This window comes from Aspergillus fijiensis (genome assembly GCF_003184825.1).
Source record: "Aspergillus fijiensis CBS 313.89 unplaced genomic scaffold BO72scaffold_55, whole genome shotgun sequence".
NCBI lineage: Eukaryota > Fungi > Ascomycota > Eurotiomycetes > Eurotiales > Aspergillaceae > Aspergillus > Aspergillus fijiensis.
The window spans coordinates 60,000-79,095 of NW_024469031.1; the positions used below are offsets into that span (position 1 = coordinate 60,000).

The following is a 19,096-nucleotide window of genomic DNA, read 5'->3' on the forward strand; positions in this document are numbered from 1 at the left end:
CTCCGATAGGGGGAATCGAACCCCCGGCTGCCGTGTGAGAGACGGCGATGTTAGCCACTACACCATATCGGATGCTGTGTGAACGTGTACCACATAGTATTGTCATCACATAATGATCAAAGATGAGCTTGAAAGAAGGAAAAACACAAAAAGATGACCTCCGATAGGGGGAATCGAACCCCCGGCTGCCGTGTGAGAGACGGCGATGTTAGCCACTACACCATATCGGATGTTGTGTGAAAGTGCGGCCACTTATTAATTAGAGGGACCAGAAAAAAATAAGACACCCAATGCGTAGGATAACTAGCTCTTATCATGGTTCTTTTTACACTGGGCGCTTGAAGAACCTGCTGCACGTGCCCTACCTAGCTCCTTTCCTGGACAGGAAGCTCTATTCAATTGCCCTGCGAATTCTTGACCCGATCTGTTCAGTCCAAGTGTTTTATCTGCGGACGATCCATATTTTACTGATTTTGATGGGGCGGAACGGTTTCAATTTTTTCCTTTCTTATTTTCGATAGTATACATATGTTTTGCGCATTCGCAGGTTGCACTCGTAGAAAACGGCTATAGCCATCTATGGTCTTGCCGAATCCCTTTCTTCCGGACTTTGATTCAATGACCGGATATCATGGTCCCCTCTTTGGAAAAAAAGATCACCGTAGAGCTCCCTTCAGGTCCAAGCATAATGCGATTATGTGTGATCTATTTTCATATATACCTAGATGCCTGTCTGTATTATATATATGCAAATGCGTATTCTAGACATCATCAAACACCACTAAACACCTTTTATCCAGAAGCTTCCTCAATCCCTTTAACAATACCACCAAACCACCGACTCACCCCTTGAACGGTGCAAACCTCGACATAGCCCGCAACCGCTTCCCGTACACCATAAACAGGAACGGCACCGGGATTGCCGCCGCCGCCACACCCCCTAGGATCGACATGGCCGGGCCCACGCCCAGATTATGGAACATGGGCTGCGAGAAGAGCGGGAACGCCGCCGCGAGCACACTCCGCAGGAACGTGTTGGACGCCGTGGCGGACGCGGCATAAGGCCCGTACGTGTCGACCAGAAAGTTGATGCACTGGCCGAATATGATGCAGAACCCGCAGCCAAACATGCCCGCCGCCACGCAGGGCAGCGCCCAGTGGTACTTCGGTGCGGCGGTCCAGCCAAACCAGAACAGGCCCGCCGCGAACAAGAACCCGCCGACGGCCATGGGCATGAGGCGAGCCTCGGGCACGGGCTTGCCGCCGCCTTCGTCGAATTTGCGGATGTAGTAGGGTTGGCCGACGAGGATGACGAAAGAGGACGACAGGAGGACGCCGACGAAGAGGGCGATGAACGGGAGGGTGGCGACGACGGGCTTCCACTGGCGGAGTTCGTCGAAGACGATGGGGAAGACTTCGAGGGTGAGGTAGAGGAGGGCGTAGGTGAAGGAGGCATACAGGGCAATCACGGTGACCATGGGCTCGGTGACGAGCATTACCAAGGGCCGGGAGAAGTGCTTCGTCACGATGCTGTGGGCGTCGATTTTCATATGCTCGTGGGGGTGGTAGAGGTCCGCATTGCCGGTTTCCTTGCGTAGGCGCACGGCCTTCTTGTGCAAGAGCACGGGGCCGTACATCTCAGGCAAACAGAGGAAGGTGACGGCGAATACGAAGAACACAAAGATCGCTTCGATATATTCGGTCCAGCGCCAGCCGAGAGAAGGGTTCGACACCAATGCCGCCCCGATGATGGGTCCCATCGTGGGTCCGCCAACGACGCAGATGGCATACGAGGTCGAGGCTATCCCCCGCGCTTTCATGTGAAAAATATCCCCGAGGGCGGCGGAGACGTTGCTGACGGGAGCAGACCCAAACAGCCCAGCGAAGTACCGCGTGATGAGCACGGAAGCAGTAGTCTTGCTGGTCGCGGTGCCGATGCTAAATAGACCCATGCAGAATACCGCTGGGAGCATCGACCAACGACGACCCCAGATCTCTGAGATCGGCGCCCAGCACAGCGGACCGAAGGCGAATCCGAGACTATCCTCCGTCAATTGGACTGTTTTTAGATGCTAGAGAGTGAATCTTACATGTACAGCGACGTGGCCAGGATGCTGACCTCTTTACTGATCCCAAGGTATTCAATTAGGTCCGTTTGCGCAGGGGAGATGATACTCGATCCCAAACTGGCACTTAGGGCCAGCATCCCTAATTGGAAGGTGATCCAGCATTTATACGCCGTCGAGAAGTTTTGTGGATTTTCAGGGTCATTTTCCTCCCATCGCACCAGATTAGGATCGGGCGAGGATACGGGCTTAGCGGCCTTTTCGACATCATTAGATGGCGGTGTTGACGAGACCGTTGTTCCAGGCACTACCGTCATGCTGCCTGAAGAATTTGGGTGTGCAGCAAATTCACCACTTCCCCTCGCATTCTAGAAGACGCAAGCCTTCGATCTTTATTGGGATTGCCACCGGGTCTCGGCACCGCGAGTGACCGAGGCGACCCTCTTAGTGTCGGAGGTCCGACTCGGATAGTCCGATGAGCCAATCATAACGTCACAACAGGGGTAGAATTAGTCAACGCGAGTCAGAAAGAGCGCTGCTGACGACTAGAGAAGGTCTGTGCTGAATTCTCCAATTCCCCTGGTGTACGGAGTATTGCGTCGGCGGTTGCCGATATCACTGACTCATGGGCGGAAGAATCTTCTTTCGCTGGTGATAGCCTCGATCCTGTTGTTCCAGCTCTATCCAGGAACAGGTGCGCACCCAAGCCGAAGGCAATAAGACCATATCTCTTGCTACACAGCTTCCACGGACCTGATCTCTCTATCGGTTGATGTGTTGCTCCTCTTTTTCTCGGCATCAACCCGGCTCGACCCGCCCAACTGCCAATCACACCCGGTTTCAGTGTCAGTGATTGCGGAGCGGGAGCTTGGCAGATACTGCTTATCCCAACGCGCATAGAAAGAGCTATTGCATGTTAGATCTTTGAGGAGTAGCACTTGATGTGGGAAGTGTCCATAGAAAGATAGCCCCTCGAAGCGCGAAAGAAGTTGCAAGTCAGTATTGCGGGGAACTGTAGTCTTGAACCTAAAATTCTGGACTTCCTGCTTGGCGACACCATCACCTCGGGACGGATACCTTCGCTCGCACCGCATACCGCTGTCTGCACTTCAGTTCACTCTGCATCCCATTCACAGTTGCCGTCATGTCATGTGTATGTATCGGACAAGTGTGCCATTCGCGGTAGCCCCTCGCGAGCACTACTCGACGAAACACAGACTGCAAGATCGAGTCGGTGCACTGAGATATCTGTTGCATCGCTAAAAATCGCATCCAAGTGCGGGCGAAAGATCGCATCTCCCTGCGGGGTGTAAAACCACAAGACACTTTTGACTTTTTCGGTTGCGTCGCTCCAGCTCATTAGATTCAAGGCGCCTGCTACCATCCGGGCTTTCTCCAAGAACCATTGGTAGTGAGCGGGGTGAGTTCCGGCAGAAGCGACCATCCCAATTGCTACGAACCAAACATCAAGGGAGGAATGAACGTGGGGCATCAGATCGAGGAGCTTGAGATGCTGCACAAATCGCATGACCATCGTGTTCAAGATGACTGCGTGTGAGTAGTATGTTGGACCATGGATGATGAACATGTAGATGATGGTGGCGTAGCGGATGCATTCGGTCATAGAGTATGGTATTGATGGCGGTGTTGGAGAATTTGGTCGCGCAGAGTCTAAGGGGGCCGAAAGAAGTAGTCGGTGGATGACAAAACATGTCAGGTCGTGGAGATGGGTCGGTGGGAAGGGTATACGGCGCGCACGCTGAAAGACGTTGCGGAGACGGATGAAGACGTTCCGAACCGAGTACTCAAGATCGTCCTTAACGATGTGGACAAAATCGACTACTCCGTCCTCAAGGAGGTCCGTCGAGGAAGCGTATTGGTATTCAGCAGTTGAGGGAATGCCATCTCCGATGCCGACATCGTCCTGCGTTTCGAATTGGGGGTGGCCTATGACAAGCATCGATACCCTGGCGGCATACGTCAGAAAGCTTTTGCTGGGGGACAAGTCGACTTACCAACTGATCATCCGAGCAGTCAAAGGGCTGGTCTGTCTTACTGAATTGATGCCGCCTCTCAGCGTGACCAACTTCTTAACCCCGCGGACATGCATCCCGGCAATGTCGACATTCCCCTTGCCAAACTGGTGCCGCGGTGATCAGCACTGCGTCAAAGTGTAGAATCTCAGAACTTACTTCAATAGCCGCCAAGGTGATAACGGAGTTCATCGTCCCATCCTGAACAGCCAGGGACTGGTCGTCAATCTTGCGGCGTAGTAGCGACACCGAGTCAGTCATGAGGATTTCCGAGGCCTGGAAGCCCTTCTGAGCGAGCAGCTCTTCGTCCAGACACGCTGTCTGCAGAGAGACATGAAACAAAGCCGGATCGCCCAGAGCCAGCGGCCACCATGAAATAAGAAACGGATTGGTCGTTGCATTCAAGTCCAGCGGATAGTACTGAAAGGCAATTTTGTGCAGGACTGGCAGGTAAGTCGAATTGCCTGGTACAAGCTAGGTGAAAGCAATACGTACAACTATGGATCAGACGTTGAACGCGTTCCCGGGGCAATCGCGTTTGGGGGTAGGAGTCGAAAGGGTCGAGACCGGGGAACCTGTAGCTGGTCAAAGCAGTTGAGTAGTTGGGCGCTATCGTCGATCCGCTATCCTCCGGTGCTGTCAAAGGTTGATTTGCGTAGACGCACGGAACGTTGCGCTTGATACAGCGCGAGCAGCGCGGAGTGCGGAGATCGCAGCTATGTTTGTACTTGTAACAGGCGGTACAGGAGCGACGAAGTGTTCGCGACATTGTGGTGTTATGCAGTGTGGACTAGATGTGTTTCTCTCGAGATTGTGCCACGGAAGAGAAGAGTGTTGGTGGAGATGAAGAACCGATCTAGACTGTGTAAGGGAAAGGGTCGCCAAGCGGATGCCGAGGGATGCTGCCTGCGCTTCAGGAAGATCTGGAGGAAAAGAACACCCGACTTCGTCAACTGAGAATCTCTTCCTCAGGGGCCATGGAATATCCAAGTAGTAGCGCCAATGTCATTCAAGTGGTTTGTAAGGATTGGAAATGATAAACAGCAGCCAGAGATGAAACTGTGGAGTGTGAAGTGATTGAAGAGGGAATCAATGGCCATTGAAGCTATTCGAGTCTAACCCGGAAGAGACTAGAGCCCGAATGTGTTTTCGGGGTCTAGTCCCAATCGGGTCATGTATACAAAATGCCAGAGCATTTCATCGCATGATGATGAATTAATGCAGCCACTCTCCTTTTCTCATGTTTCAGTCCGTTCGTATAAAGCAGTACAATGACCACTCGTCTCGAAAATTCCCCTAATTACTTTCCTCATCCAACATCACTATGGCTGAGTTCGTCAACATCACCACAGCGCACCTCGCGCAGCCGCCAACATGGCCCAACCCAGCATACTCCTCCTTCCTATCGGGCTGGTCCACCTGGCAGTATATCGTGACGTTTCTACTGGGAGTAGTAGCTTACGATCAAGGTTGCAATACCCCCTTCAATTACCAGCCAGTCACTGACTCCGCACGAATAGTCATGTACATCAAGCGAAAGGGCTCTATCGCCGGTCCGACATTCAAGATCCCCCTCATGGGCCCGTTCCTCCAAGCCATCCATCCCAAGTTCGATGAATACCTCGCTCAATGGGCGAGTGGACCATTAAGCTGCGTCTCCGTCTTCCACAAGTGCGTTCCACCACATCGATCTCTTACCAACCCCTCCTGATCTCCGTACAGATTCGTCGTCCTCGCCTCCGACCGCGACCTCGCGCACAAAGTCTTCAAATCCCCCACCTACGCAGAACCGTGCCTCGTCCCCATCGCCAAAGACATCCTCGGCCACAAAGCCTGGGTCTTCCTGCAGGGCAAAGCGCACGCCGAGTACCGCCGGGGCTTGGCGCCGCTGTTCACCAACAAAGCCATGGAGACCTACCTCCCAGCCCAGGAAAAGGTCCTAGCGGACTACTTCGACCGATTCGTGGCGGCCAGCGCGGCCAACGACTACCAATCAATCCCCTTCATGACCCTCTTCCGCGAGATCAACTGCGCGCTCTCGTGCCGCACCTTCTTCGGGGACTACATCTCGCCGGACGCCATCCAAAAGATCGCGGATGACTTCTACCTGGCGACGGCGGCGCTGGAGCTGGTCAACATCCCGCTGTCGATGTACGTGCCCTTCACGAAGCCGTGGTGGGGCAAGCGGACGGCGGACGCGGTGCACGCCGAGTTCGCGCGGTGCGCGGCGGCCTGCAAGGCGAACATGGCGCGCGGGGCGCCGCCGACCTGCATCGTGGACCACTGGGTGCGGCACATGATGGAGTCGAGCCGGTACCGCGCACGGCTGGCGGCGGGCGAGGCCGTGCCGGACGAGGAGAAGCCCAAGAACCTGATCCGCGAGTTCACGGACCAGGAGATCAGCGAGACGCTGTTCACCTTCCTGTTCGCCTCGCAGGACGCCTCCAGCAGCGCGACGACCTGGATCTTCCAGATCCTGGCCCAGCGGCCGGACGTGCTGGCGCGCGTGCGCGCGGAGAACCTGGCTGCCCGCGGCGGCGACCGCTCCCGCGCCTTCGACCTGCCCATGCTGGAGTCGCTGACCTACACCAGCGCGGTCATCAAGGAGCTGCTCCGCCACCGTCCGCCGGTCATCTTCGTGCCCTACCTCGCGACCCGCGACTTCCCCATCACGCCGGAGTATACCGCGCCCAAGGGGGCGATGGTGATCCCCTCGTGCTGGCCGGCGCTGCATGACCCTGAGGCGTATCCGAACCCCGAGGTGTTCGACCCGGACCGCTGGATCACGGGGGACGCCGAGTCGAAAACGAAGAACTGGCTGGTGTTCGGGGCGGGGGCGCACGATTGCCTGGCCCGCAAGTACGTGCCGCTGTCGATGGCGGGGATGATTGGGAAGGCGGCGCTGGAGCTGGACTGGACGCATCATGCGACGGCCCGGTCGGAGGAGATCCGGGTGTTTGCCACGTTGTTTCCGATGGTGAGTTTCCTTGACGTCGTGTTGATACGTGGGACTGAAACTGACATGAGATAGGACGAGTGCCCGCTGGTATTCAGGAAGCGTCCTTAGCTTCAACAGTCTTGCAAATCAAGATCGACTCGATGCAGGCCATCGAGCTAACCACGCATGTACAGTACATATAACACATAATATCTCCCAACACGAGATAGCATGGGACCCTCCAGCGCTGGCAACCATAGATAAAACAACCAGTAATCAGCACATCACCCATTGCTCTACCCTGTCTTATCCTGTGTGACCAAATCCATAATCATGCCAATCACACACAGTGACTCAGAATCCTATCCACTCTCCAATAGACCACCAGACAGCTAAACAGGAACCCAGTACCGCCACCTCCCCGCATTTCCATCCCCATTAGCCTCCCCAAGCCCATCATCTCTCTCCCAATCCCCCTCCCCCTCCCCCATCCCACCACCAGAACCACCACCCCCAATCTCCCAAACCATCCCCCTTTCCAACACCACGGCCCCTCCACCACGCACTCTCCTCCCATCCCCACCCAACCCAACACCTAAACTCCCAGGACCACCCCCACCCCCACCCCGCCGCCGCTTATAAGCCCGACACAAAAAGCTCCGATCCCAGCTCCGGTCCCCCTCCCACGGCCGCTTCCGGCTGCGCACCCGGTAGTCCGAGACGCGAGCGAAGTAGGAGCTATCCGGGGTGATGAGGGGGGGATTGATGGTGAGGGTGAAGAGGGGGTTGATTTGGTTTCTGGGAGGATGGTCGTGGGTCTGAGTTGGGGCTGGGGTTGAGTTATTGTGTATCTGGTTGTGGTAATTGTTATGTCGCTGGTGGTGATGTTGATGGTGGGGTAGGCGGGGTGGGGAGGGGGTTGTATTGCTGCTGCTGCTGGTGCTGCTGCTGGTGGAAGATCCCGTTGTGCTGCGATAGTGAATCGCGAGCTGGCTCTGCGGATAGGGAGATGGAGATGGAAACATGTTGGGATGATTCTGATGCTCGTGTCTTTTGAGCGGAGGGTCGTTGTGGGGGTGGGGGTGGGCGTTGTGCATGGCTGTGGGTGCGCAACCAATGCTGCAGCCCACAAGTCGATGCCCGTGGCTGTGGCTCGTCACCCTGCAAGGATGCAATCCCCTTCCGCGGTAGGGGGCGTGGGCATCCTCACGCCCACCACCCGATAATATGGCCAGAATGCTCCAGAGCGATAATCCCCGCTGCAGACCCTCGCGGAGGGTGGCGTGCTCGTAGCGGCGCCGCGCGAGTCGGGTGCTTTCATAGTAGGTCTTGTGGCGCTCGGATTGGAGGAGGATCGGGGGTTCGATGGGTTGCGGAGGAGGAGAAGGAGGGCTGCATGTTGGACTGGCAGTTGGGAAAGACATTTTGGAAGAATACACAAGAAGTTTTATTAAGATGGGGAGCGTTGCATGGTGATTGCACCTAATATACGCACGCGCTGATAAGCATATTAGCCGATCACTCCCCCCCCACACGACACACGGGATGTCATGTTTCATCGACGCGGCAGAAGGTCTCCACGGGATCATCGTCCACGTACTGCCTTGCGTGTACAGCTCAAATTTGGATCCTCTACTCCTAGGACCTACACATACCAAGTCATCAGATAAGATTGGCCATCCATGTAGTCATCTACTATACATTCAGTCGTCATCCGACAAAAGAGATAAAACTCAGACAGGCAAGAAAGTTTTAAGATAATACAAGCAAAACATCCCGACTCCCAACACCCCACCGCCCCGCCAAACAAATACTACCTAGGTGTAAATGTGAAGTCTCGCCTCTATCGAGGGGCATGCTGTGGTGTCATCTGTCCAGGAAGTGGCCCCGGGTTCGACCCCTGGCTGTACACGCGATGGTGCCCGGGAGCCCCATGCGGACCTGGTTCTAGACCTCCAGGCCCTGGGGGCCGTGCTTGCATCGCGTGCACAGCCCCACTAGGAGCATAGCTCAGCCCTCCCGCGGGGTTTGGCTGCAGGATCGCCGGGGGTGTGTATGACCGACCCATCGCCATCCCCTGCGGCCCTGGCCCAGGCAGGCCTGCTGCCCGAGACATTTGAGCCTGCGGGGGCGGAGTGCTGTGACCGTACGCTACGGCACCAGCCAGTCCCAGCGCTGATCGATGAGCCGCCTGTTGATGGGCTCCATTCACCATGGTTTGGACGTGCTGCTGATAAGTCTGATGGTTCGCATGTTGTTGCGCAGACATGCCTCCACCGGGTGTGGCTGGTGCCGACACATATGCCGGCTGTGCCACAGTTGGCTGTCGGGATGGCATCCCCAGTAAGTTAGCAGGCGACTGAATTGGCGTAGGCGGCCCTTGTCTGGAGCCATACGACGCGAGACTGCCGTTCCGGGGGGTCGGAGAGCCAACTGCCGGTCGATACATCGCATTCTGCGCAGCAATTTCGCGCGATGCAGCCGCACTTGCCTGGGCATGTGACGCAGGGGAAGGGACGTACACTGAGCCATGATAAGCAGGTCGCTGAGCCGTAGCCGGCGAGGGCGTAGGCGCAGGCGATGGTGCTGTGAGGTTCTGTAACGAGGGACCAGGCAAAGACTGGTGGGACGTGTAGGGGGAATAGGCGGGTTGGGAAGCGAGAGAGGCAGACGTGCGGCTGCTGGGCTGCGGCTGCGGCTGCGGCTGCTGCTGCGGGGGTGGTGGCGGCTGTTGCCCACGCGGATCGAACCGTGCCATCCAATCGTTAGTGGCTGGTGCGGCACCTCCAGACACCGAGCCGTAAGGCTGGTGGTACTCGGCGTATCCGCGATCAACGTACCCGCGCGATGGCGGAAGATACGGGCTAGGCGCGTTATAAACCGGACCCTTCGGTTGAGCTGACAAGGAAGGGTCTTCAGGCCTCGAAGGTGGCTGGGAAAGCGACTGCATACCAGCATACCCAGCACGGGACGGAGATCCCGTGTTGCTTGCTGGGGTAGATACCTGGTCACTGGCGAACCGTTTACGTGGCTGTGGCTCTTCTGGCTCGTCGTTGAGAATACTCATGATATTCGATCGTTTGGCAGGCACACGGGGCGGCTCGGGGGGCTCAAGAGGAGTAGACCCCGTTCGGAGAAGCTCCTTAGGCGGCGACAGCATGGGCGGCTGAGCGATACTTGCTGGTTGGCCTGGCAGAGTGAAGAAAGGCCTCTGCGAAATCGAGTCACGACGGATGGGGGAGTGTTCAGGCTCGTGTACCAAAAGTGGCTGAGCGGGTGAGCTGGGGGTCTTTGTAAGGCTCGGCTGTCGAGAGTGAGACCCGGTGGGCATCAAAGACGATGGATGCTGGGGCGGCATATAAGCAGGCTGCGAGGCAGGAATCGCAGCCTGTACTGGTAGCAATGGCGATCCATGAATGTCGACGTTGGAATTCCGATAACCCTGAGCATGGAGCGGGTCGAGACGTGCCATTTCTGCAGCTGATACTGGCGTTTGCCGGGACGAGACGGTTAATTCCTGAGCATGAGAGGCGGGAGGGTGTGAAAGCACTGTGCCTGGGATCTCACGCCGGTCGTCAGCGAAATATCCCAGACGAGGTCCCTGGAGTCGTGGTGGCAATGTAGCCTGAGGACGCATGGCTCTGGAAGCGTCATCGCCGCCAAGGATAGGCACCGGTACGGCACTAGCCTGTGCAAGAGGAGGGTAACGCGAGATGTTTCGCTCCTTATCTTGCGTAGGTCGAGTATGAAGAGGAACCTGCTGAGATGACCCGATTGGCTTGGTTTTGGGCCCAAGCCGGCCTTCGTCCACTTCAGGCACTGCTGCATCTGTATGTGGTGCAAGAGGCCGGGGCATAATTATGGCAGACGGCGTAGCCTCGTAGCGTCGCTTCGAGGCAAAATTCGGTACAGGCAAGGGGCCAGTGGGTTCACCGCGGGCCTTCTTCGCCTCAGCATCGGCAACAATCTCCTCGAAATCCTTGTTACCGGAATCGATGCGGCGCTGAAAGTAATTCTTGACCTATACCACACCTTTAGCCGACGGTGCAACAAAAAACAAAACAGAAAATAGCGAACGTGAAAACCTACCATGACTGTTGTTTTGGTCTTCATGAAATTGGAAATACCCTCAAAATCGCGGCCAAAATGTGCCAGCAGCAAGGGAAAGTCGCGTTGCTCGGGCACCGACCAGTAACTGGTGGGCTGCAAGGATCCGTATCCGCTGGCTTCGGGCTGCCTGGCGGGGGCGGGGACCTCCTGATCGGTCGATTCGAAAACATAGACCCCCTCTTTCTGACGTCCTCGTCCTGATCGCGCCCGCGGTGGTGCCTCGATCGGCTCTTTTTCTTGCGGCGTCTCTTTGCGAACAATCGGAACTTCAGCAGCAGCCCCATCAAGCGACGGCTCAGATACCTCTGTCTTTGGTACGGGAGTAACGGCGATTGCAACAGGGGGAACCGGCGTTGTTCGAGCCGATTGCTCTGATGGTGTCGGCTGCGGTGTTTGCTGTTGTTGCTGTTGCAGCTGTTGCAGCTGTTGCAATTGCAATTGTTGTTGCAGCTGTTGTTGCTGTTGCTGTTGTAATTGCTGTTGCTGTTGCAGCTGCTGCAGCTGCTGTTGTTGCTGTTGCTGTTGCTGTTGCTGTTGCTGTTGTTGCTGCTGCTGTTGCTGTTGCTGCGCAGCTTTGCCTCGCCGACCACCACGAGTGCCGCCGCCGCTGCGAGGTCCTCGCCGGCTAGGTTTCTCTGCCTGTTCACCGTCCTTGGACGCATTTCCGCGACGACCGTTTGCATCTGTGTCTGCAGACGAGTCCCCAAACGTGGGAGCAGCTGCACGTCGGGGACGACCGGTATCCGTGACAGGCGCGGGCTCTTCTTCCCCTTCGTAGTCTGGCTTGACCACACCCAGATCGGCCATGAGCGCATTCGACTTTGGACGGGCAGATCTTCTAGCTCGTCCCCGACGGCTCCACCGCTTGTTGAGCTTGGCTTTGTACTTGATCTCTTCCTTGGTGAGATAGTAATGTATGATGCATTGTTGAAAGTCGCGCCCAGGCAATGATTCCGCGATCTTGCCCCATTTCTTGGGATGTGCCATAAATGCATCTGTGAAAATAACATGTTCCTCTTTAGTGAAGTCATTGGGCGGCGGCAGGAATCCGAATACGTCCATGGCGTTTGCAGGATCAATAATGTTATTGGTGTCTTTATAGATTCGTGCCTTCACCTCGCGCGGTTCTAGCATGTCTGGAATGACGGCTTCGCGGGATAGATCTGGCTGAGCCGTAGCTTTGTTGCCACGACGCTTCTCGAGTTCCTCTTGTGCCGAAATCTCAGAAGCGCGAAGAGCATTCTGGAAGTCCAACTCACTGTTGCCTTTGTATCTTCGTCCGCTTTCCACCGTAGGTGTAGCCGTCACAGGAATGGGGGCAGCAGGAGGCGTGGTTGGTCCGGGCGTGACCGACGTCTTTTCCTTAGCATTGTCCAATTCCCAAACATTCAGCCTCCAGGGCTTATAGTGAGCAAGATAATCAAGCCGTAGGCCAGCATTCTTTTGGGCAATCTCTTTACGTTGTTTCATGAGTTCTCCGCGGAAAATATCCCTGAGCTGCTCATGGGCTGCTGCATTCTCCTGGTAGATGTCCAGATCTGACAATGGGGTCGGGGGACCAGTGTTGAGAAACGGCAAAGTCTCCACGGAGAGTATTTCAGCAGCAGGCACCGATTCCATAACTTCCTTGGTCGGTGGCTCGTGATCTTCGGCCTTTCCATTTGGCTCGGTGTCGACATCCATTGCATCCGGCTTCTCATCGCTGGTTATTTTCTCCTCATCCAGGACAGGCGGGGGAGTTGGTGCTTTGTCTTTAACGGTGGCATGGGCTAATGCACCAAGCAGCTGGATACGCATCAGTAGCGTCATGATAGTCGGATCTTCTAAGGGAGACGGAGGAAGCTCCGCTCGAAGGGCTTGCATGTCCTTCTCGAACACCCTTTTCCTCTCTTCAAGATAGTCTTGTGTGAACACAATATTTTCGTCTTCCTCTTCGTCGCTAGTCCGTGTGAAATCGGGAATAACCACGTTCTTCGGTACGTCTGCTGTCTTTTCCACTGGCGTTTCCGGTGTTTTTTGCTTCTCTACAGGAGGAGCAGATCTCTCCTTGGGTCTCTCCGGTTGCGCCGCTAGTGGAGGTGAAGGTGGGAGCTCAAGCTTTGGCTCAGTCGGATCCTTTTCACTGACTATTTCTCCTGCCTCTGGCCCTGAGCCTGAATCATCGATATCAGTACGTGAGTCCCGCCGGTGCTCTTCGCTGACCGAAAGACTGCGCTCTTTTTCATCAATAGAGTCCCGTTTTGCAGAAAGTGTTGAGCTTGGCCCTGCTGGTGGACGACTGTATCCAGGACGAACCCATTGCTTGTTGGGCTTGGGCGGTCCGCGGGAGCCAGACGGTCGCTGCTGAAGAGCACGTGGACCAGTTGGGATTGTTGAATTCGGCATCCTAGGGGAGGTGTGGGTGCCCGGAGATACCGCACGCCCTGCCGCAGACGGCCTCCGGCCAAAATCTACCGTCATCGGGGCAGGCCCTGGCTTGCTTGGCGACGTTGCCTCATGGAAGGCCGATGTCTCCTTGGCCACCATGGCAGCGGGCGCAGTAGGCGGAGAAAGCTCGGCTACCTTAGGTCCACTGGGTGGGGGTGCGGCGTGCGGTTTGGGCACACGTGCAATGGGTTCGGGCTTTGCCGATGTGTCGGTTATGTCGTCACGTCTGGTCTCATCCCGTCGGATTCGCTGCTCGAGAGGCAGCTGAGGAGGTGCCCGATCAGCTTTGGGGGCAGTGGGTGGAAGTCCTGGGGCCCGTGGCGGCGCCTCGGGGCGTTCCTTTTCGGCTTTGGCAACAGTGGATGCAGCAGGCGCCGACTCTGCCGTTGTTTTGTCTGCCGTGATTTCGGGAATTGGTGCCGTAACCGAACCAAATGCGGGAACCTGGGGCGCAGCCGGGGGAGGGGACCGTTTTACGGGCGGCGCAACAACCGCTTCTTTCGGTGGCTCCGCACGAGGTGGTGCAGGTGGCTCGATTCGTTCTGGCTCGCGGCGGATATCTCCTCCAGACGGTTTGCGTGGCGGCTCGACGACGGGGGGCTCAGGTACCCGCTCGGGAACTGCAGGGATTGTGGGTTGGGGTGCAGTAGCGACAGGTGAGGCGGCAGATATGCTCGGTATCCGGTTTGGATTCTCCAATCGATTGGCAGGCGGCTCACGCTTCCAATGATCCCCCGGTCGCTCCCGGTCATCGCGCTCGACGCGGCGTTCCAAGTCGTCTCGTCGCTCAAATCTTTCTCGTCTCTCCTGCAGTATGTCACGATCTCTTTCCCGATCTCGTCGGTCAACCTCACGGTCGCGGTCTAATGGCACTCGTTCACGATCTCTTTCACGGTCGCGGTCGAGTATGCGATCTCTATCCCGCTCTCTTTCACGCTCACGTTCCCGATCCCGATCCCGATCCCGGTCTCGGTCGCGTTCCCGATCCCAGCGTCCGTCGCGAGATCGACTTCTGCGCCTGAAGGTGTCACGATCATCTAGATAGGGCATCCGGCCTCTGCCGCGTCCTGCTTCCCACTCACCCCGACCACGCCCACGGATGGGGGGACCGGTCCGAACATGGTGACTGTTTCCTGCCGGGACGTCAGGCACTGCCGAGGAAACCGAGATCAAACTATCTCGTGAGCCGCGCCGCATGCGGACAAGATCAGGATCTCGGCCCAGAGGCTCTCTTATATCTCGAAAGTCGCGAGGCGGTGGGGGAGAGCGCGAGCGACCGCGTCCGAAGCCGATGCGGGGTTCTCGAGGGTCGAAGTCGCGTTCGCGCCGGTTCCAGTCCCGATCTCGATCCAGATCGCGGCGGAAAGGTGGCGGGCCATCACGGACATCGCGAAAATCTCGGTCTCGGTCTCGTTCGCGGTCTCGAATGTCTCGATCTCGTTCTCGGAAATCTCCTCCTCGGGCGGTGTATCCTCGGCCACGACCAGCAAATGTAGCACCCCGCGGCGGATCAATCAAAGCTTTAGGGCCTCGAGGTGGCTCTCGGCCCAAGGGAGGGATGTTGGCATCGTCGGATCCTCGGGGTCCTGCCGGGGGTCGACGGTCCCCAAAACGCTGCGGAGAACGGTCACGGGAGTTGAACCCAGACGGCGGAGGGTATCTTTGAGACATCACCAGGTCATGCTAGTGCACATGAGACAAAGCAACCCGGCAGGATGCCTGCAACAGATTAGTAACGTGGGACTTCACACGTCAAGCAAGGCAAGGTACTGGGTGGGAAGGAATAAGACTTTGGGGAACGAAAGTATGTCCAAAAGGAAATAAAGGGAGAAAATGAAGTCGACAACTCAAATTCCAAGTAGAGTAAAGAAAAAGAAAGGAAAATGAGGAAATGGATAGATATGAGACAAATGGACAGAAGAAGAAGCAGGAGTCTCGAAAAGAGCGGGCTGGAAAGACCAATTGACGCAAAGAGGCGGAAGCGGCAGCAGCAGCAGCAGCAGTCGCAGTCGCAGCAAAAACGCGGGCGAGCAACGATCAAACGACCGAACGACCGACGAACGAACGGGCAGTGGAGAACACGTGATGGTAGAATGAAGCATGCCAGCCCCGAGCCAGCCCAGCATGGGCGCAGTCAGTGCTGGAAAAAGAGAAACGCACGGGCCAGGATTGAAAATTAGGTAATCAATTTAGCATGAATCCAGTTCAACCCACTTAGCGCGGATCCCAATTTGGCACCATCCCTCATGCTTAGCGGCAGCCACGGTTGGCGCCGATTGTTTCAGCCCGTGACTGGACAAGCCGGGGCAGCTTTCCTGGGTGGATCGGGGATCACGCAGGCGGCAGCAGACAGATTTTCGATTTCCAGTGCGAGGGGAGACCTTCTGGCTGGTCACGACCCAGGCAACGGAATACAGTGTCTTACACGGCCGGAATTCTTCATCGAAGTGGCCGAGAATAAAGAACGTGAGGATGATGAGGGTGATGGAGATGAGATGATGATCATGAAGAACCGCAAAACTTCAAACTTCGGACGGAAACAATAGCAAACAAAACCAAAAGACGTAAACTCAATTTACCTGATCTTTCAACGTAACTGGAACTGTCGCACGCACTGTTTGATGAACGACAACGTGTCAAGTAATTCACCGGGAAAGACTGCGCTGCAAGGGAGTGGGAGTAGGAGTGGGAGTGGGAGTGGGAGTGGGAGCTGGGCAGCAAAATCCACAGCGATGGGATCGCGGTCTTCGTTCTCGGTTCCGGAACGCGCCCAGAGACCCCAAGATCGGTTTGCGTGTAACGGCGGTGGTTGGAAGGGAAATCCGATGGTATTGAAGAGGTTAAGAGGTTAAAAACAGAAGGTAAATGATTATTGAAGATGGAATGGAAGGACTGGAAGGACTGGAAGGATTTCGAGGTCAGAATCTAGACAGAGTCAAGAAGAGGAGGATCATGACAGAGGTTCGAGGTTGGAGCAAGAGGGAAAAACGAGCGACTCTGACCAGACTCAGCGATGGGGCCCAGGCAATGGAGTCGGAAGCTTTTAGTTGGCCAGGGAGTCACTCGATTGCAGGGACTCGCTTTTCTAGGGGAAACTCAAAAATAACTTGAACTTGTGGAGTTGGCCTCAGGCCAGCTCAGGCCAGGGGTCCAGTTTCCACCCGATGCCTCAGGTGTCTATAATCATTGGTGGCCTCAGGCATGAACTCAGGCATTCCTGCAGCGGCTGCCCATTCTGCCTCCGGGTGCTAAATGCCTGCCAACTTGAACTGCCTGCCATCTGCCAATTCCCGCCGCCGGGCATTTCCTGCGAGCCCCCCCGCTCCTAGTAGAAGAGGGGGGGAAAAGTGCCAACGAAAAAAGGCTAGCCTAAGGGGAAAACACAACCCGCTTTTTTTTTTTTCCTTGACGTGACCACCAACCTTCACCACTTGTCTCGCATTCCTTCCATCGAGAATTGACATCGAGGGAACAATATTGAGATTCAACCTAGTGCTTTTTCTCGTTCGTTTACCTAGCATTCAATCCCAATCAACTGGTTTCCCTAAAAATGTCTGCGAACAACGTCCCGGCGGCTGAGAATGCCCCTCCCTCCTCCGTCACCGATGCTGTCTTGGTCGCGTCCGAGCCTGTTCCAGAAGGCACACACAAAGTGAGCGGAGTGGACTTTGATCTTTACAAGGACCGAGACATCACCGTTGCCGAATTGGTCGACAACATGAGGTACACGGGTTTCCAAGGTAGTGCGGTCGCAGACGCTGCCCGCATTATCAACAACATGGTAAGGCCACCTCTACCATCATCCAAATCTAAAAAGGTATATTCGCTGACAGCGCCCGGTTGTGAAAGAAAGCTTACCGTCATCCCGAAACCGGTGCCAAAACGACCATCTTCCTCGGGTACACTTCCAACTTAATCTCCTCCGGCCTCCGCGACACCATCCGCTACCTCGTCAAAAACAACCATGTTTCCGCCATTGTCACCACCGCTGGCGGTGTGGAAGAAGATTTGATCAAGTGCTTGGCTCCAACCTACATGGGCTCCTTCAGCACACCCGGCGCGGGATTGCGGGCGAAGGGTTTGAATCGTATCGGCAATTTGATTGTCCCCAATAGCAATTACTGTGCCTTTGAGGATTGGTTGGTCCCGATTTTGGATAAGATGCTAGAGGAGCAGGAGGCCGCGAAGAAAAAGGCGCTGGAAACGGGGGACGAGGAGGACGAACTGCACTGGACCCCGAGTCGCATCACCGAGCGCCTGGGCCGTGAAATCAACAATGAGGACTCGGTGCTGTATTGGGCCGCCCGCAACAATATCCCCGTCTTCTGCCCGGCCCTGACGGACGGCTCCCTTGGAGACATGCTCTACTTCCACACTTTCAAATCTTCCCCGCAACGGTTGCGCGTTGATATTGTCGACGATGTGCGCCGGATCAATACCATGGCTGTTCGTGCTGCTCGAGCGGGAATGATCATCCTCGGAGGTGGGGTCATTAAACACCATATTGCGAATGCCTGTCTGATGAGGAACGGTGCGGAGCATGCGGTCTACGTGAATACTGGTCAGGAGTTCGATGGAAGCGATGCCGGGGCGCGACCGGATGAGGCCGTCAGCTGGGGCAAGATCAAAGCTGACGGTGAGTCGGTGAAGGTGTATGCGGAAGCCACAGTGGTCTTCCCACTCATTGTGGCCGCTTCGTTTGCGAGAGCAGATGCAGGAGCACCGGATGCTTCCCAGTCCAAGAATTGATCATGGCCACTGCGTAGATATCGGCAGACATCTAGCGAGATGGCCGTTGCATGATTCGTTTCCAGTTTCTGTACTTCAGTACTCCCAAGGCCGCGGATTTCGCTCATTCGAGGTCACTGAGCACTTGGGCGATTTCTCGGGGAGCTCCCCTCCTATCTCGGCCCCGCGTCGATAACTCGAGGCCGATCCAGGCGTGGCGCTACGGTCACGCTAACCCCCCCCCCCCACTCATTGCGCAGCGGCCAAAGAGGACATCCAGAAGGGAGGCAAATCGGACGAGCAGCTCCGAGTCCCTGGGTCAGAGTCTGCACGGCAGAGGACGGCAAACCATCGAAAACCCGGAGGGTCGGGCGAAGTTGTTGGATCGGCAGAGGGGCAAAAAGTTTGGGCGAAGAGGGGAAAATACTAATGGGTGAACGGCGAATGGTACCGATGGAACTGCACTGGGTCGATGGAGCGTTCCACAGGTCGATCATGGCCGTGGTGGCCGTGGAAAAGGCCCTCAATTAGTTTGTTCTATCCGGGACTGTTGCCACCGGTTAGAGGATCGGACGGACCTGGGTGTTTGACTTGCCGTTCCGAGGGAAGCATGCAAAAAAGACCTACTGCACAAAGAACTCAACGAAGGAAAAGTTGTAACTGTGATAGTGAACAATGAAACGGAGTTTCCTTGCCTTGAAGATGTTTTCTTTGATTGGAATTGGACGTGTTGAAATCATACCTACTTCTTTTCTCGAGAGTGAAGAGGGGGGGGTGAGGGGGGAATTGATGGA

At 56.0% G+C, this 19,096-nt stretch overlaps 8 protein-coding genes and 2 non-coding genes across 10 annotated transcripts; 3 read left to right on the top strand and 7 right to left on the bottom strand.

Annotated features, from left to right (window-relative positions):
* Positions 1 to 72, bottom strand: BO72DRAFT_t240. Its single transcript has one exon. It is a non-coding gene; the product is annotated as a tRNA-Glu (tRNA).
* Positions 73 to 158: 86 nt separating this feature from the next.
* Positions 159 to 230, bottom strand: BO72DRAFT_t239. The gene has a single exon. It is a non-coding gene; the product is annotated as a tRNA-Glu (tRNA).
* Positions 231 to 803: 573 nt separating this feature from the next.
* BO72DRAFT_224255 (MFS transporter) lies at positions 804 to 2,486 on the bottom strand. The gene is made up of 2 exons (XM_040939798.1): positions 2,091 to 2,486; positions 804 to 2,040 (listed from the first exon to the last, which is right to left on the bottom strand). The coding sequence occupies exons 1-2, from the start codon at positions 2,381 to 2,383 to the stop codon at positions 843 to 845; spliced, it is 1,491 nt and encodes a 496-aa protein (XP_040797789.1). The 5' UTR covers positions 2,384 to 2,486; the 3' UTR covers positions 804 to 842.
* On the bottom strand, positions 2,487 to 3,088 carry BO72DRAFT_224254 (uncharacterized protein). Its single transcript, XM_040939797.1, has one exon. It carries the CDS (start codon positions 2,962 to 2,964, stop codon positions 2,590 to 2,592), a length of 375 nt encoding a protein of 124 aa, XP_040797790.1. The 5' UTR covers positions 2,965 to 3,088; the 3' UTR covers positions 2,487 to 2,589.
* A 125-nt stretch (positions 3,089 to 3,213) lies between these two features.
* BO72DRAFT_386310 (Zn(II)2Cys6 transcription factor) lies at positions 3,214 to 4,868 on the bottom strand (the record flags this gene model as incomplete). The annotated part of the gene is made up of 4 exons (XM_040941627.1): positions 3,214 to 4,033; positions 4,082 to 4,206; positions 4,259 to 4,542; positions 4,595 to 4,868. The coding sequence occupies 4 exons, from the start codon at positions 4,866 to 4,868 to the stop codon at positions 3,214 to 3,216; spliced, it is 1,503 nt and encodes a 500-aa protein (XP_040797791.1).
* A 483-nt stretch (positions 4,869 to 5,351) lies between these two features.
* Positions 5,352 to 7,238, top strand: BO72DRAFT_530707 (cytochrome P450 61). The gene is made up of 4 exons (XM_040950314.1): positions 5,352 to 5,568; positions 5,620 to 5,770; positions 5,822 to 7,076; positions 7,131 to 7,238. The coding sequence occupies exons 1-4, from the start codon at positions 5,424 to 5,426 to the stop codon at positions 7,164 to 7,166; spliced, it is 1,587 nt and encodes a 528-aa protein (XP_040797792.1). The 5' UTR covers positions 5,352 to 5,423; the 3' UTR covers positions 7,167 to 7,238.
* Positions 7,239 to 7,429: 191 nt separating this feature from the next.
* BO72DRAFT_517488 (uncharacterized protein) lies at positions 7,430 to 8,935 on the bottom strand (the record flags this gene model as incomplete). The annotated part of the gene is made up of 1 exon (XM_040949627.1): positions 7,430 to 8,935. Exon 1 carries the CDS (start codon positions 8,624 to 8,626, stop codon positions 7,430 to 7,432), a length of 1,197 nt encoding a protein of 398 aa, XP_040797793.1. The 5' UTR covers positions 8,627 to 8,935.
* BO72DRAFT_499677 (MYB DNA-binding domain protein) lies at positions 8,881 to 15,245 on the bottom strand (the record flags this gene model as incomplete). The annotated part of the gene is made up of 2 exons (XM_040948857.1): positions 8,881 to 11,058; positions 11,127 to 15,245. The coding sequence occupies 2 exons, from the start codon at positions 15,243 to 15,245 to the stop codon at positions 8,881 to 8,883; spliced, it is 6,297 nt and encodes a 2,098-aa protein (XP_040797794.1).
* Positions 15,246 to 15,811: 566 nt separating this feature from the next.
* On the top strand, positions 15,812 to 16,202 carry BO72DRAFT_451315 (uncharacterized protein). The gene has a single exon (XM_040945456.1). It carries the CDS (start codon positions 15,821 to 15,823, stop codon positions 16,118 to 16,120), a length of 300 nt encoding a protein of 99 aa, XP_040797795.1. The 5' UTR covers positions 15,812 to 15,820; the 3' UTR covers positions 16,121 to 16,202.
* Positions 16,203 to 16,873: 671 nt separating this feature from the next.
* BO72DRAFT_488689 (deoxyhypusine synthase) lies at positions 16,874 to 18,323 on the top strand (the record flags this gene model as incomplete). Its single annotated transcript, XM_040948051.1, has 2 exons — positions 16,874 to 17,355; positions 17,424 to 18,323. The coding sequence occupies exons 1-2, from the start codon at positions 17,125 to 17,127 to the stop codon at positions 18,321 to 18,323; spliced, it is 1,131 nt and encodes a 376-aa protein (XP_040797796.1). The 5' UTR covers positions 16,874 to 17,124.
* Between the last annotated feature and the right edge of the window lie 773 nt (positions 18,324 to 19,096).

Coding starts and splice junctions, on each gene's coding strand:
- BO72DRAFT_224255 (XM_040939798.1), bottom strand. CDS start 2,383: ATGACGGTAGTGCCTGGAACAACGGTCTCGTCAACACCGCCATCTAAT. Junction 2,041..2,090: donor CTGGCCACGTCGCTGTACAT/GTAAGATTCACT, acceptor GACGGAGGATAG/TCTCGGATTCGCCTTCGGTC.
- BO72DRAFT_224254 (XM_040939797.1), bottom strand. CDS start 2,964: ATGCGCGTTGGGATAAGCAGTATCTGCCAAGCTCCCGCTCCGCAATCA.
- BO72DRAFT_530707 (XM_040950314.1), top strand. CDS start 5,424: ATGGCTGAGTTCGTCAACATCACCACAGCGCACCTCGCGCAGCCGCCA. Junction 5,569..5,619: donor AGTAGTAGCTTACGATCAAG/GTTGCAATACCC, acceptor CCGCACGAATAG/TCATGTACATCAAGCGAAAG. Junction 5,771..5,821: donor TGCGTCTCCGTCTTCCACAA/GTGCGTTCCACC, acceptor ATCTCCGTACAG/ATTCGTCGTCCTCGCCTCCG.
- BO72DRAFT_451315 (XM_040945456.1), top strand. CDS start 15,821: ATGCTTAGCGGCAGCCACGGTTGGCGCCGATTGTTTCAGCCCGTGACT.